The sequence below is a fragment of the Pocillopora damicornis genome, chromosome 1 (assembly GCF_964200805.1).
Source record: "Pocillopora damicornis chromosome 1, jaPocDami1.2, whole genome shotgun sequence".
Classification (NCBI taxonomy): domain Eukaryota; kingdom Metazoa; phylum Cnidaria; class Anthozoa; order Scleractinia; family Pocilloporidae; genus Pocillopora; species Pocillopora damicornis.
Genome location: NC_142670.1, coordinates 17,973,065 through 17,989,089, shown reverse-complemented (window position 1 = coordinate 17,989,089; position 16,025 = coordinate 17,973,065). Strand labels below are relative to the sequence as shown.

The window sequence follows — 16,025 nt, the reverse complement described above, 5'->3', positions numbered from 1 at the left end:
CCGGGCTCCCTCCCCCTAGTCCTCCCTGTCCCCCTCCACTAAGACCAAAACTTAAGTAAAAATTGACAACCTGATAGATAAAGGTCTTAACTCAGTGGGCTTGTGACACCTCAATTTCGAAGAGGCCACCTCTGCGCATGTTCAAAAACTAAGTTTCCCGTATGGAAACTCAGACATGGGGCACGCGTCAACCAGTCGTAATACAGAAAATTTTCCCTATACTTCTCTGCCTAAGTAGTCCGCTTATTCCGGACATTTTGTATTGTTAGTGGATTGGAGGAGAGGGAGGGAGTAGAGAGGAATTTTGAAGTGTACAATTATTTTCAATGCTTCGAATTAAAACCATCAAAGTCATTTTTTTATATAGTATAGCATGTTTTCTTACCGCAGACTCTAATATGAAAAATTATAAAGTAAGCATCGCCTTATTGACACTAAAAGTCTGTTTGTAGGCATTACTTGCGTTTTCTGACGTTCATTAACTGGTACAACGTACTAAACACCACCTTTAAATGATGTTTTGTCAGGGAGTTGGACAACAACCAGATCAAGGAAGTACCATCAGACATTTTTAGTAAAAACACCCGGCTGTGGTACCTGTAAGTTTACACCCTGCTTATTTATGCAAATTATGCCTTAAATCCAAATCTACCGAACATTTAAGTAATCTTTTATCCGAATGTCCTGTAATCATGTAATTCTGATGCACTGTACACTTGGACCCACCTCTCCTTGTTTTGACCTCTGCTGAACACTATGTGCCACTCCTCGTTTCCCGTTTCCCGTTTCCCCTTCCCTATTTCGAAGTGGCCACCTCTGCGCATGTTCAAAAACTAAGTTTCCAGTATGGAAACTCAGACATGGGGCACGTGTCAACCAGTCGTAATACAGAAAATTTTCCCTATACTTCTCTGCCAAAGTCTGCTTATTCCAGACATTCTGTATTGTTAGTTCAATATTTTCCCTATTAAACTTCTTTTGGTATCTCTACCTACCCTACCCCCCACCCTAAAACAAATAAATATCGCCTGGCCTATGACGTGGTCTACACTACATGTCAGTTTGTGTCGTAAAGCCCTTATGTATCATAATGCCTTATGTATCATAACAATTGGTGATTGGAGGAGAGGGAGGGAGTAGAGAGGAATTTTGAAGTGTACAATTGTTTTCAATGCTTCGAATTAAAACTCTCAAAGTCATTTTGTTATATAGTATAGCATGTTTTCTTACCGCAGACTCTAATATGAAAAATTGTAAAGTAAGCATCGCCTTATTGACACTAAAAGTCTGTTTGTAGGCATTACTTGCGTTTTCTGACGTTCATTAATTGGTACAACGTACTAAACACCACCTTTAAATGATGTTTTGTTAGGAAGTTGGACAACAACCAGATCAAGGAAGTACCATCAGACATTTTTAGTAAAAACACCCGGCTGTGGGTCCTGTAAGTTTACACCCTGCTTGTTTATGCAAAATATGCCTTAAATCCAAATCTACCGAACATTTAAGTAATGTTTTATCCGAATGCCCTCTTCCCTCTAATTCTGATGCACTAGTACTGTACACTTGGACCCACCTCTCCTTGTTTTAACCTCTGCTGAACACTATGTGCCACTCCTCGTTTCCCTATAAAATGAGCAGCCCCAGCAATAAACCTTTTAAGCTGTGTAGTCCCGTAGTTTGAAATGGGTAAATAAGAATTCGAAATGGCTGCTCAAGTATGTGCCGCAGACAACATTTTATGGACGAAGCTCCTTCTTCTTTGCCGAAGTTTTCATATTTACGGATAGATTAGGACTCTAGTAATTGCGCTAATATAAGAATCGGCGACGATTGAAGAGGTCTTTTTAAAACAAAAATTGAGATTATTAAAAACAAACCGGCACACGATCTTTAGAGATCAAAAAGATAAATGAAACGGGCACAAAGGGGAAGCAAATATATTACGAAAAGAAGGTTTCGGGAATTTTGTGACTTAAGCCAATAATGAAGCTATACCTGTCGATAACTGTAAAGTTGTTTTTGTTTTTAACGTAATTATTGGTACCCTTTGGTTATCTGATCGGCAGGCAGCCAAGTTTCTCAAACTGCTGTTGAATGACCGGCAGCAAGAAATGTCTCTGAAAAGTTAACAAATTAAGAGAAGCTACACAACTCAAACTATTATATATTGATAAGAAACTGCCAAGTGATCCCGAAGTGATTTATAAATCTATTCTCTCGCGCTCGGTCTCAGAGTTCGGAGCCACGGATGTTGACACTTACACAGGACGAAATCACATGTTTCCGTATTTCTGAAACGTGGCGGAAACATGCAACTCCATGTTTCCGTTATGTTTACGTCTTACGGAAACGTGAAAATTAAAGTCTACGTGTTTCCGTCACGTTAACGGAACGGAAATGCCAAGTCACGTTTCCGTCATATTTAAGCCAGCACATTTCCGCCGTTGTTCGTTTCCGTCATGTTTCTGCAAACGGATTTGCAGTTTTTTGCTACATCTTACCAAAACACAAACGCGAGATGGTTCTTTGAACAACAAGGAATCTTAATGCGACGGCTGTGTTATTTAATCAGGTTAGGCCAAATGAGACAGTTGTGTGACTTAGGTCGGTTGGTGCCAATGAGACAATTGTGTCATAAGGGTGGCTGATTAACTGGGTTTGACTGTATTCAGAATAAAATTTTATATAGCTGAAATTGGAAGTAAATGAGATTGATCTATTTACCTTTGCTAGAAATCTGAGGGAAGTAACAATTCAGGCCACAGGCCTGTCAATCATCCACTTAGAGGCTGATGACAAGAGTCAGGCTGGCCTGCCCATATAATGTGATCTTAGAAAACAGTCAACTCAGCTCATGTAATCCACTCCTTATTAAAAAAAAAACTAATAGAACAAACAAAAGTGGCAGGCCTCTGCCTACCACAGATATAACATTTTATTGTCTTCATAAACACTGCAAACATATATTGCATGTGGAAATTATTATTATTTTAGCTGTTATCACACAAAACTGACAAATTATTTTGATTGGGCTGAACAAATTGTCTAAATCATGTTTTATGTAGATCATGTCTTCAAAAATCAAGTCACAATAATTCCTAAGAAACTCTCATATACAATTAAACTAAATAAATAACTTTACAAATCAAATACCTTGGTATATAATTAAAGAATGGGTAGAAGAAAGACTTCTGTCACTTGAAAGCACTGAGTTACAAGATGTGCCATTTGATGACCCTTACAAATTTTCACCATTCAGATTCAGAAGCATACAGTTTCAACAGGATCACCTGAGAAAGAAATTTCTTGAAGAAAGTGATATAAGATCTTAATATTTATCATGCATGTCCTGATGTAACTGCAAAGTGTCTTCATCTGTGCTTTATAGGATAGCACCAAAATCTCAATTTATACTATAGATTTACTAAAAGTAAATGTAAATGCAATATCAAAACTGAGTGAACCAAGTTTTATCCAATTACCAATATCCGGATACCCAAGTAATAACTACTGACTCACTGAGTGTGGCCATTTGTTCACTGTTCTTATGTTAGACATGTATCTAGAATGTAGTATTGATATGAATATTGCAATCAACAATCCATCACTGAGGTGAAAAAAAAGCGTGTCAAAACAAGTTTTAGAAACTTTAGAGTGTTCTTTGCTTAAATGGTGGTTTCCTTACAACAAGGAAAATACTGGAGCATCTTGTGGTTTTCAGGAATATCATTTGTAAAATATTTAGTTGAGGTTTAGGCACTTATGCTTTAAATGTGTGGCAGAAATTTTCATAAAGCTCATTTGGTTTCTTTTTTGTTACTGTTCAGTGTAGCTTTCAAACATTTTTATCCGCTTTTCAATTTTTTTAGAACTTGTAGAAAGTAATTTAGAAAATATCAGAGAATGCCATCATAGTTATTGTTACAGTTAAAAATTTAAATGATAAAAATAATGTGGTATGATAGCATGCATAAATACTCAATTTGCTTTCTTACATACAGCTTGGAGTAAATATTGGAAAAAAATTAATATATGCATAAGTGAATCATCCAAGAATTTTCAAACAAACAATACTCTACTGTTAATGTCATCCAAGAATTTTCAAACAAACAATACTCTACTGTTAATGTGCTTAACAGTGTAGCAGTCAAATTTATGTATGACAGTTTTTATTACCAAATTGAAAAATGATATAAATAAAATATCTTAAAACGTTATTGGTAGCTATATGTCAGTACTCAAACCTACTTTAAAGATCAATGCTGTTTATATCAGAAGTTATAAGTCAAGTTATGTTTTTGTGGTCCAATTGAACAAAGACAAATAAACTATTTAAAAAGTAATTGAATGGTTAGTTCTAAAACCTAATATATAGATCTATACTATTTATAACAGTGGTTCTAAATATTCTGTTAACCCCAGTAAGCTGAAGTTGACACTCCCTTATAAGCAAAGTTAGATGTTTCAGCAGCAAACTTATTCGGTACTGAGAATTTGATCATGTTTTCTATACAGAGCGAAGTTGGTCCATGCTTTTTTGGTCAAGAGTTTGCTCACATTTACCATACCAAGCAAACTGGGTCAAACTTTTGATTTTGTCAACATTTTATTATCTGAGCAAACTTATTCAATACTAACAATTTGATCATATTTGCCATACGGAGCAAACTTGCTCAATACCAAGAATTTGCCAGCAATTACCTGCTTATGCAAACCTCATCAATTCTACGAGTTTGATCATGTTTGCTGATCCAAATAAACACTCCAAAATTACGCTTTTGAGCACATTTACAGCGTTTTGTGAGCTTGCTGGTAATCATCACTGGGTAAAATGCCCAATTTTAGTGTCATTTAAGTAAAATTAAACAACTATTAAACCCAAAGACAAATTTAAGCCATGTTTACTAAACTTAAACATGACTTAAAAATGTACCTTTGTTTAGGCGAGGTTTAAGCATTCTTAAATGCAAATTAAATCGACATTGAGATTTAAGCTATGTTTAAGTCATTTTAACCGTACTTAAATCCTTTGAAGGATTTAGGGTTACTTTAAACCACCTTAAATCTAACGTTAAACCTATTGGGGAGATTTAAGGTCTAGTTAAAGGAGCCTTAAATACAACATTAAATTTATCATAATATTTATGCCGTGTTTAAGGACCTTAAAAACACATCAAATCTTTTGGTGTACACCAAGTCTACTTTATTGACATAATCTCTCACCAGAACCAGAAACCATACGAGAGCAGCCTCCAGCAACCTTCAATGAATTAATCATAGATTAATATTAATATTATGTATTTAGTAAAGCCACAATATTTCACGCTACTGATTTTATTGCTTTTTCAATTCTTTGGGTAATGAAACTGTGTTTGTTGATTGTGAACAAGAGACTTGATTTCTTGTGTTGGAAACTGTTTCACTAAAGGAAGGTGGTTGCACAGGGAATTTGACTAACCTGAGCAAATAAGGTACATTTCTTCAAAACCATATAATTTTAGTATATACCAAACCAGTGGACAGTGTTTTTTGCATGCTCTGATTGGCTACTCAAACTCAGGATAGTACATGCATGTGCTATCCACTTCCCAGCTTAAGCTGAAGTGTGAAAAACTTTTTTTTGCAGTGTTCTGAGATATAAATTTATAATTCTTTTATCTCACTGGTTTGGTATATACTTCACAGCTCATTAAATATCCACCACCACTAAGGGGAATAATATTTATTGTTAAATATATTAAAAACAACAACGACATGTGAATGTAGATTGATGTTAATAACTGGCTGGTAAAATAATGGCACGGCGTGGAATAGGGCAAACTGCCATGAGTTTTACATTGTCAAGAGTTAAATAAGCTCCAGCAAAAAGACTGTGTATCCTATAAACAGGCAAAAAGTAGCTTGATGCTCTAGGTTCAAAGTTATTTGCGTCCCACACACAAAGGGTATTAAAACTTCCCAAGCATTGGTTTTGCTGAACAAGGAAACCGGGGTTTCTGAGCATGAAGTACACAGCTCTGAACTGCAAACGTCACCAGACATCTCTAACTGAACGTTGAAAAGCGCGCGTTTGTATCGAGGACGCGGTATGTCTCGTCCCCAGAGTGAGGCCGAGATCCTTATGCGCATGACAAATACCGTATGAACGCCAATCAAATGTCTAAAACTATAATCGCGGGATATTTGATCTTTCACTGTCGTTCGTTCACTCGGTCGAGTTTCGTTTCGTTGCGGGCACGTGTTTGGATTCTTCCTCGATAGGATGATGGCTGCAAACGATCCAGTTCAAGAGAGACAGCTTGTTCTTATGGAAAGAATGAGTAGAAGGATTGATTCGATTCTCGAAGGGCAAAAGAAACTAGAAGATACGAATGCAGTCCTTCGGCAAGAAAATGCAAAGCTGAAGAACCAACTTGCGAGTCTGGAAGGGCAGGCAAAGAAGAAAGGCAACAAACGTTCTAAAAGCTCTCGCAGAGAATCAAATGTTGTGATTCCAAATGACTTAAGGGTAAATATTCTTTAATTACTTTAAGGATATAAATTTTTTCAACTTTAGTACCGTTAAGTTGTGTTTGAGAGTTTCAGTTGCGGTGTATCAGAAGCATAAAACGTGTCTTCAAAGACACCGCCATTCCGCCATCACGCGTGTTCTGTGTTAACTTAAAGCACAATATGTGTAGATGTTGGTTCTAGTGCTTATCACAAAGTTGGAACATCCTTGTGCTGAATTCTTGTGCCTATTTTGCAAGCATTTAGCAAAAATACTGTTTACCCAGTTTAAAATTCCACTGTGTACTGTTTACCCAAAAACCCTGCTGACCCTGATTAAAGAAATAAACAAGTTTGTGGTTTGAATTGACTTTTGACATATGATGTTCTTCCATATTATCTTCCAGAAACGGTTTCGGTTCATCTACAAAAAGATGGTAGAAAAAAAGTGACACAAGGTTTCATCATTGATGAGGAGTATGTTATTTTTTTACCATACATAAGATGATGTATTTAAATAGCAAGGCACTAAGAGAGATGGCATGCAAGATATTAGAATTAAAACTTTACCACCAAGAACTAAATATCTCTCTGACCAGCTTCTTCTAAGGGACTGTTAGTTATCTGTTTTGAGGCCAGTGTTTAGAGTCTGGGGCCAGTGTAAAATATTCAAATTGGGAGTAGGAGGTGGTAAACTTTTAGAATCTGTTATTTCAACTATTATGTTGCTGATAGATTAATACATGCAAATTTTTGTTTTGAGAAATCTTTTCCCTCCAGGAACCAGAAATCCTAATGTCAGTTTGAAGGTGTAAAAAGCATGTAGCTTCTGCACTGTACCAGCAGTGATTAGAAAATTGTCCCTCTTGTATAACTGCTTTACTTGAATTATTATTTCCTTTTTTGGCTGAATAATAATAATAATATTATTATAACTGCCTCTGGCTATTGTTTAAAACAAAAATAACATTCTCATTTTTATTACAGTCCACAGTCAGAGAGAAACTAGAGTATTTTTACAAAAGTGAAAGAAGTACTGAAAAAAGAGCATGGAGGAGAAAGCTGCCTATGGACTGACTTACAAATGGAAGGTATTACATTACAGGGATCAAGTTTTAATGTTGTGTGCAAGTTAGAACAAGAAACATTTACCTTGTGCAAAATCAAACAAATTTTCTGAAATATGTTGGACAGAAAACTTAAAAACTAAGAGGGAAAACACAATATTACCATCATTAATTCTTTTAATTAATATATATCCATAAGCTGATGTTACATATACACATAGACTTGTCATTGTATTGTAATTTTAGGATATCATGCAGCGATAATAATTATTGTTTTTAACTCAACAGCTCAGTTTTATCGGTACTTCAAAACAACTAAAGAAAGAGAGCAGAGGATAAGAAAAGGGAAAAATGAAGAGCATAAAGAAAAGTGCAAAAGGAGCAGGCGTTTGCTAAATGTAAGGACTAGCTAAGTTGTCTTGCTTTTGCCATGCTAAACCTATATTCAAGAATAAATTTTCAAGATAGTGTGGCTGAAGCATGGCTTCTGAATCAAACGTTTCAATTCAGTTTGACAACAAGTGTTGTTTAATACTGTGGCAAATTTGTGCATGGCATTGTACCACAATACAATGTGGGATAATATACAGCAACAAAAAATGAAACAATGCCATGCACAAATTTGTCATACACTGTAAGTAGGACTGGTATGTTTACAACTGGTGTACAAATACACATTAATTAGGAAAGTCAACCTTGCTGGTAGTTAACCAAATAATATGGGTTTGCTTTAATTTAGTACTGTTTTCTAGCATGAATTTTTTTCTGGGAGTTCTATTTATTGCTGATTGTTATTTTCATGTTTTATATCTTTTGTGGGATATCATTTTGAGTTAGAAAAGTATTTCTATTTGACAATAAATTATATGTTTCATAGATATAATTTGGTCTGGTTATTAACTAAATAATGATTACATTGTTGCTTTTTGTTCCATTAGAAACTGGAAAGGCGTCAGTCATCCTATGAGATGCTACAAGCTTCTATGACACCAAAAGAAAAACAGTATTATAGTGAAATCCTTTACATTGATTATATGAGTAGCGAAGAATCAGATTATGAGGAGCAAGAAGATTTCATTACTGGTAAAAAAGAAAAGAAACTGGCAAGATATGTAACCAAGAAGCTATCATGGGAAAGAACAAGCTTGACAAATGCAAAAGCCAGGTTAGACAGAACCTACAAAAATAATTTGACCCCCCATGCCAGGGCAATGGCTAAGCCAAGGAGTGTTGGTGGCATGTCGGAGAGGCCTGCACCTGCTGGCCCACTTTGGGCTGTCAGGCAGATAAACAAAGAGTCGTGATTGAAAAAATACTTAACACTTTTTCTACTTTTTATTCATTTATTTATCATGTATTTAATGGCAAACTGAAGTAATTGCTTTGTTAGAACAAATTATTGTCATCTAGATCACAGGGATAGTTTCTTCCAAGTATTGTTAAATTTATTGACTTATGATGGGGAAAATTTGTTCCTGTCAAGCATAAATAAGCTAGGTATGTGTGACATTTTAACCCTTTAACTCCCAAGATCTGATTGGTAACTATCCTCGCTAGCTGCTACATATTTCCCTGTAACTTAGTTATGAGAATCTGGTGTGATATCAAGACAAAGACCTATACCTGATAAGTTTGAGAATTCTCATTATCTCTTTGCTGGATAAGTTCAAGATATTTTAGGGAGAAGTTACTTGTTAATCACTCCTGGGAGTTAAAGGGTTAATTACAAATAGGCAGTAGCTTTAAGAATGTGTACCAGTGAATTTAAAATAAAAGAAACTTGAAACATATATTGTTTAGTGTGATATGTGACCTGGTGGGTGGCAGTTTAGTAATGAAACAACAAAACAATATTTCACTGATTTCACAAATTTGATTCAAAACTAAAATAAGCAACAAATTTTGAGCAGATTAATTTGCATTAAATGGTACTTTGACAACATTAAATGTTTGAGCTCTGTTTACTTCAATTAAACAGTACTTAAACATACAGGAATGTTTTGGACACATTTAATGTGCACTTAAACCTGCATTAAGTTTTAGCCTTAAGATAGTATAAGCCAGGTTTAAGTCCAACTTAAATCTAGGTATAAGTGACTTAAACATCAACTTAAACTTATTAAACCTGAGTTTAAGACAGGATTAATCCATGTTTAAGGACACCTAAATATATCTTTTCTCCATGTGCACGTTTCCGAGACGTAAGCTGTAGCGGAAACATGAAACAGACCTCAGTTTCCGGAACGGTTTCTTGTGTTTCCGCAGGTTCCATCACCCATTCAGTAGCCCGGAATATGTCAACGGAAACATGGAAAAGACATGTTTCCGCAACGTTTTCTTGTGTTTCCGCAAATGTAAACCCGAAATTACGATTGCGGAAACATTTGTTTCCTCTAGCTGAAACTTGACGGAAACATGCACAAAAAGTGGTCCGGTTCCGTCGTATACGCAGCAACGGAAACGCGAGAAAACGTCACGAAACCGGTAACGGAAACACAGGTTATCCGTCGTGTTTCCGGAACGGTTTAACATGTTTCTGCCACGTTTCCGTTTACGGATTCTTGCAATTTCGTCCTGTGTTAACTAGAAATTGCAAGAGGTCGACTACTGGTCACGGCTCTCAAATAACCAAATGACTTGCAGTTGGAAATTTGCTGAAAATTTAGGAAATAGAGACGACCCATACATTCCTAACCATTATATGTTGATGAGGGATTTCTAATAGCGATCTTGAAGAAATTCATGTTTAATTTTTCTTTTGGTTCTAGCCCTACCCCACTACCAAAACGTACTCGTAGTATATGCGAAAAAAGTGAGATAATATAGCACAAAGAGATTATTTTAACTCCTAGTACCCTGCAACGATCACAAGCGCAAATCTCGCGTGCGTTACTCCGGGATAACTAAGCATCGCTTTGCCGTCGTATGTAAGCCACTAGGGAACTTAAGCAATGGACGTTTTCGGGGCGACGGCTACTTAGACCGGAAGTTAAATCATGACCCGTGCATTACTGCGCATGATTTAGCCAACTTCCCAGCCGTCGCAGGGACGTCGGCGACGTGAAGAGCGGGTGTTTGCCGTTGTGGTGAAAACGTGAGTGTTAGCCTTCTGTTTTGGTCATTTTTGTGACCTCTAACAAATGCTATTTTTCGAAACCTTACTTTTGATTTCATTGTTAATATACAGGTGACTTTTTAGCTCGATTTAACTGTTCTTTTTTGCCTTAAATTCGTCCTAACTTGTGAGTTACTCTTCTTTCTAGCTAAACGCATATAATGGCCAACTCAACAAGCACAAAATCGTAAGTGAGAATAACAATTGAATCTGTCTGTAGATTTGTACAAAAATATTCAGCCAGGGTGTACTTTGAACTCATTTCTTTGACCATTTCTATTTATTTTCAGCGGGAAAACAGTAGTTTACAGCGAATTGCGATAGTTCACTTCTCTACTAATACTGAAAGGTTTAGCTCTAAGTATAAACATGTAAACATGTTACAACTGCTTGGTCTCGCTAATTTCACGAGAATGTTATTTTAATACAATTCAGTGAAAAGTTCATTTTTAAAAACCTTTGGAAAGCGAGTTATATTTTCTTGAGAAATCAGTGCCTCCAATAAACTGAACTTTTCTTTAAACGGACATTTATGATTTGAGGGAGCTTTCCAAAGTACACAGCTGGATATTGAATTGTCTTTTTATGACAAATGTTTTTTTTTTTTACGGTCGAACCAGCCCAAGACTCCATGAATGGATCGATTATTTAAATAAACGTTCTGGCTTTCGTTAGTCAGATTTCGAAATTCAGTATTCATGCATGCGTAATAAACAGCTAATTTGTGTCAAATTAAGAATTAAGAATTCGATATTACTGCATCTGTTGGAACTTTCTCCATTCAAAAGTTTGAAAGATTTTTCAATCTAACGAAATTCTGAGATGCTGTAGTTTCTAAAATTCATTGCTAATTACGCATGCAGGAATGCTGAATTTTAATTCTTATAACACAAAAATATGCAAATGATCTAGCCATAAATGGTTGCTATGGGTTTATTCTTGTCCTCGTTCAACTGAAAAATAGCTTTTCATGTCTAGTGTTAGAACTTTTACAATAATTGTTGTAAGGTAAAATTTGTATGTCTCATGGACAACCAGACAATTGCACCAGAATTTTAAATTAGCCTGTTTCTGTTCTCTGTTGCATGTGCAGCTATCAATCACAAATAAACAAAACAATCTTTTTTTGTCTTAATGTAACCTAGAACAGTGATGGAATGGACAAAGCAGCATGACAAGGCTCTTCTGGGTGAAATGACAATCAGTGATCTTTTTCAGTACAAGAAGGGCACTCCAGAAAGGGGTCAATTATGGGATTCTATTGCTGGTAATTTAAATGCAATGGATTATCCAAAGTTTAAAGTTGCAAAACGGTCATGTCGCGATCGTTGGACACTGTTACGCACAAAGTATAAAAGAAGGATGTCAGAAGAAATCCAAGCAACTGGAATAGATGCTGAGGTTGGAGAACTTGATGAGGTCATTGAAGATCTTATTGGAAAAGAAGATGCTGCTATTGACAGTGATAAAGAAGGAAAGAAGAAAGCTGAAGCTGATAAAAAGGCAGCAGAAGAAATACGGATTAAGGCTATGGAACGGTTTGGAAACTCCAGAAAAAGAGGTGGAGAGGATGGAGAGGAAGGAGCCGAAAAGAAAAAAAGGAGAAGTGGCAGTGATGCAGTAGAATTTCTCAGAGAAAAAGCAAAGTTAGAACATTCTCTGAGAGAGGAAGAGCTACAATTAAGGAAAGATCAACGAAGCCAAACACTGTTGATATTACAGCAACAACAGCAGATGAATCAAGCATTGCCCACCCTCATGGAAAAAATGTTGCCTAAAGAGAGGAATTAACTGTTAATTACTGTAACTTAATTTGTTGTTGTTAGCCAATGGTGTCTTTTTGAATGGCACTTTGCAGAGAGAGATTTGAATTTATGTTCATTAACTTTCATAGGACAATGGCATTTTTGAAAGAAATGTTTATATTTTCATGTTATAATCATTTGAATTTGCTTATTATGATAAATGCCTCTTGGAAACTTTGGTGGCTTCTCATTCATGCAGAAGCTGGTACGAAAAAAGACAAATAAGGCTTAAACATTTTGTTGTTAATTTATTGGTTAAAATTGTTGGACTGTACATGTTGAATATATGTTTATAACAAGTGTCTGAAATTTTGTGCCTCACAAACTCTGCTACACCCAACAACCCTTGACCATGATAGGTTTATATGCATTTTTTTTTTAAATCAGCTGATTGGGAGGGGCTGCTCCTCAGATTTCAAAAGGTAATGTCCAAGTTATTGCATTCCATAACTGTTTCAAATTATAAAATTTCATAAGAAGATAAAGTTCTCTTTTCTTCAACACATCAGCTATGCAAAATAGTCCTGCAGGGTGGCAGGCTCAAGGTCAAAAAATGTTGCAGTATTGTTGCCATACAAGCAACTCAAAGCATTTTGCAGAAGTGCACAAACAATGTACATCTTTCCAATACTGCTCATTCCTATCTTGAGATTCTTTTTAAAATCCATGAACTTGAAATATTCTATGATATCTCCAAATAACCACTCTACAGACACCCTTACTGAACTCATTGAACTGTTGTATGCTTCCATCAAGGGAGTAAGGTGGGGGTTCCGGAATGGCCCCTGAAGATGGACTCTTAGAGGGTAAGCAGGATCGCCATACAAACACATCGGTAGCCCTGTTGCTGAGTAGGCATAGGCTTCCAGGTTGTGAAGTAGCCCAGAATCATGCAACATCCCTGCATCATGCCTCCTACCCTCTAAAGTAAAGGAAAAAAAAGTAATAAACTTAAGGTACTTACTATATAGTTCAACCTATAGCTTCCTAATTTTAATATACAGCAACAGAAGTGATAGTAGTGATCTTTTGTTCTTACATTTGCTCCAAACTTCTAAGATCAAGCAGTACTTTTTATATACTGCCATATATAGGCAAATGACTTTTCATTAAATTTTAGCCATGTATTTTAAAAACTGCATCGGGTTATTCAAATCAATGCTACCCCTATTTTTGCAAACAGTATTAAAGTAATATTGTTCAATGGCACTTACCCACAGGGCCAAACATATTGGCAATGAGCCCATTAGGTATGGCAACCGACTGAAACTTGAGAGCATGTACTCTCTTGTGCCCATTGTAAACGATTCTCTGCATATCTCCTGGTTTGGAGATCGGTCGTACGGTACCATCAACAAAGCCAAAACAGTTGTCTAGAGCTGCTCTTTTTTCTGTGATGACAGTGGCATATTTTTCAAGAAATCTGGGATTCAGTATAGTGTCATTCCACTGAGTGATTCGGTGGCCATGTGCATCATAGATAAAATCCATGACTCGGTTCGTGATCATGCACAGTTCAGGAACAGGTCTTCCAAAACGCGCGATCATATCGCTGTAACGACAAGGATAAGCTAACCGTTTTAGTAGCATACACAGTCCTTCCATTCCATCGCATATAGTCCTCTGTGGGCATTTGAAAGTGGGTGGAATCCCGAGTACTTCTCTTAGTGTAGGAAGATCTCTTTTCTCTACGCGAAATTCTGCTTTGCATTCGGCTTCATCTATGTTTTCGAGGTCGAACGGACCATAACTGTCCCAAGGAAAATCTGGGTTGCTTGACTGATTGTTTCCCATAAAACGAGAAATTCATCATCGGAAAGTAAATTTTCAGCATAACACAGCAGTGTTAATTCTCTCGTTTCTTTAAAAGAAGTCATTTTTTTCTTTGGAAAGCCACTCCGTCGCCGTCTGAATGAACTTGCCGCTTAAACAGTTGAATTTGGCGGGAGGCGACGGCTACATCGGTCCCAGCTTCCCTCTGCCACTCCAGTCGCCGTCGCCCCGAAAACTTCCGTTGCTTAAGTTCTCTATTTGGGATGTTGAGAGAACGCGAAAACAATTTGTAAACAATGACATGCTACTGAAGAATGCTTCAAAATAGTCTGTGCATAAAAGCTTTTGAAGAAATCAGTTTTAATGTCTTGCGGAGCTTTTTTATGATGAAAAACAAATCCAGTTGTAGGATTTTAACTGGTGAAGTTTATTTTCATGGTTAGGACTTAACTTTTAATTCTTTAATAACGTTACTAGACCACACCACGGCTGAGGGCGGAGAAATCGAAAGACAACAACATCGAGCCGTGTTTAGTTTGTAATGATTCAAACGTCGTCCAACTATTTTGTTTACTCGCGGTACACTATTTTCCTTTAACAAAATTAGTTTAAGTTGTCTCAGCTTGGATTAACATTGCCATGGAGTCGTCGTTTAAATTTACAAAAGTGTTTCGAATGCTTTTACTTGGCAACAATTATCAAGTGAAAGTTGAAATCGCGGACAGCAAACGGAATTGCCGTAAATCTTGAGTACACATGTACATTCGAAGGGTTTTTTTTTACTTGTCATTTAGATAAAACTAAAAAACTGAAAACTCAGTAAAACTGAATTTAAAACTTAAAAAAAAGATATCGTTAGAAAACTTCAATCTTTGTAGACACTTAGAAATTGAAAGAGTTGATTGCCGGTCACGGTTCCCAAATAATTAAATGACTTGCAGTCGAGACAGCCCATACATTCTAAACTATAATATGTTGGTGAGGAACTTCTAAGCGATCTCGAAAAGATTTACAAATCTCATATCTAGCGTTCGGTTCACGTTGACACAGAATTATTTCACTCAGAAATTCCGTGATACCATGCGGGATGTTTTGCATGCGCTTTAATTCTCAAAAGAAAAAAAAAAGGATAAGGAAAAGGAAGAACAATTACATCGTAACAAATTGGTTGGTGTACCACTTGCTCGAGTTTAAGTCTGTCATCTTTAAAAAATTCTTGATAGCTAACAACTATTCAGGGAAGTGGAAGTAGGTAGGGGTAGATATTTATCAAACCGCTGGTGATATTGACCAATGATGCTGATGCGAGTAGTTGTTTTGGTATATACTAACACAGTGAATTAAAAACTAACTATTCAAACTAAATTATTCCTGCATCGATTACAATGCTTTCGTGCGCAAATCTCCCAGCGGTAATAAAATTGAGAATATTCGGAGTTTGACAAGGTAATCAGAGCGCCCCTTCAGCATTCTCTACTGTGTCAGTATATACCTCTCATGGATTCTGAAAACTATCAGAATTCTTTTTTTTTTTTAATCTAAGGTCGATAGTGGAACGAGACCTTCAGAAGGAGCTAGCGTGATTCTGTGAAACAATAATATACCATGAGTGAATTAGACTTGAAATTGATACAAAATACTCTAAATTACAATAGCTCTGAAAATAGTTGGAGAAAAGAAACCATAGTAGGCAAGAGGGAAATGTCCTCATCGACAATTCTTTTCCAAATTTCAGAGATGTTTTGCCTTCTTTCTTATTTTCTTTTTTTTAAA

At 36.3% G+C, this 16,025-nt stretch overlaps 3 protein-coding genes across 7 annotated transcripts; 2 read left to right on the top strand and 1 right to left on the bottom strand.

Moving 5' to 3' along the window:
* Positions 1-4,823: 4,823 nt before the first annotated feature.
* Positions 4,824-8,992, top strand: LOC149052456 (uncharacterized). Of its 4 annotated transcripts, none has more exons than XR_016183487.1 (5): positions 6,142-6,511; positions 6,900-6,969; positions 7,480-7,583; positions 7,848-7,957; positions 8,498-8,560. XR_016183487.1 is itself a non-coding variant. In XM_089195736.1 (5 exons), the coding sequence occupies exons 3-5, from the start codon at positions 7,577-7,579 to the stop codon at positions 8,861-8,863; spliced, it is 483 nt and encodes a 160-aa protein (XP_089051862.1). In that variant the 5' UTR covers positions 6,189-6,511; positions 6,900-6,969; positions 7,480-7,576; the 3' UTR covers positions 8,864-8,992. The 4 variants fall into 4 exon arrangements, 3 of the variants coding, with proteins under 3 accessions (XP_089051855.1, XP_089051862.1, XP_089051868.1); XM_089195736.1 differs by having other exon boundaries at positions 6,189-6,511; positions 8,498-8,992; XM_089195729.1 differs by having other exon boundaries at positions 4,824-6,969; positions 8,498-8,992.
* A 1,506-nt stretch (positions 8,993-10,498) lies between these two features.
* On the top strand, positions 10,499-12,781 carry LOC149052455 (uncharacterized). 2 transcript variants are annotated; one of them, XM_089203516.1, is made up of 3 exons: positions 10,499-10,653; positions 10,823-10,861; positions 11,820-12,781. In XM_089203516.1, exons 2-3 carry the CDS (start codon positions 10,836-10,838, stop codon positions 12,463-12,465), a joined length of 672 nt encoding a protein of 223 aa, XP_089059642.1. In that variant the 5' UTR covers positions 10,499-10,653; positions 10,823-10,835; the 3' UTR covers positions 12,466-12,781. The 2 variants fall into 2 exon arrangements, with proteins under 2 accessions (XP_089059642.1, XP_089059645.1); XM_089203519.1 differs by lacking the exon at positions 10,499-10,653 and having other exon boundaries at positions 10,660-10,861.
* LOC149052454 (uncharacterized) lies at positions 12,702-14,506 on the bottom strand. The gene is made up of 2 exons (XM_089203505.1): positions 13,694-14,506; positions 12,702-13,401 (listed from the first exon to the last, which is right to left on the bottom strand). Exons 1-2 carry the CDS (start codon positions 14,271-14,273, stop codon positions 12,989-12,991), a joined length of 993 nt encoding a protein of 330 aa, XP_089059631.1. The 5' UTR covers positions 14,274-14,506; the 3' UTR covers positions 12,702-12,988.
* Between the last annotated feature and the right edge of the window lie 1,519 nt (positions 14,507-16,025).

Excerpts from the sequence above, each read along its gene's own strand:
- LOC149052454 (XM_089203505.1), bottom strand. The coding sequence starts at position 14,273 with ATGGGAAACAATCAGTCAAGCAACCCAGATTTTCCTTGGGACAGTTAT. Across the intron at positions 13,402-13,693 it reads CAATATGTTTGGCCCTGTGG|AGGGTAGGAGGCATGATGCA; the intron begins GTAAGTGCCATT and ends CCTTTACTTTAG.
- LOC149052455 (XM_089203516.1), top strand. The coding sequence starts at position 10,836 with ATGGCCAACTCAACAAGCACAAAATC. Across the intron at positions 10,862-11,819 it reads AACTCAACAAGCACAAAATC|AACAGTGATGGAATGGACAA; the intron begins GTAAGTGAGAAT and ends AATGTAACCTAG.
- LOC149052456 (XM_089195729.1), top strand. Across the intron at positions 7,958-8,497 it reads GGAGCAGGCGTTTGCTAAAT|AAACTGGAAAGGCGTCAGTC; the intron begins GTAAGGACTAGC and ends TTGTTCCATTAG.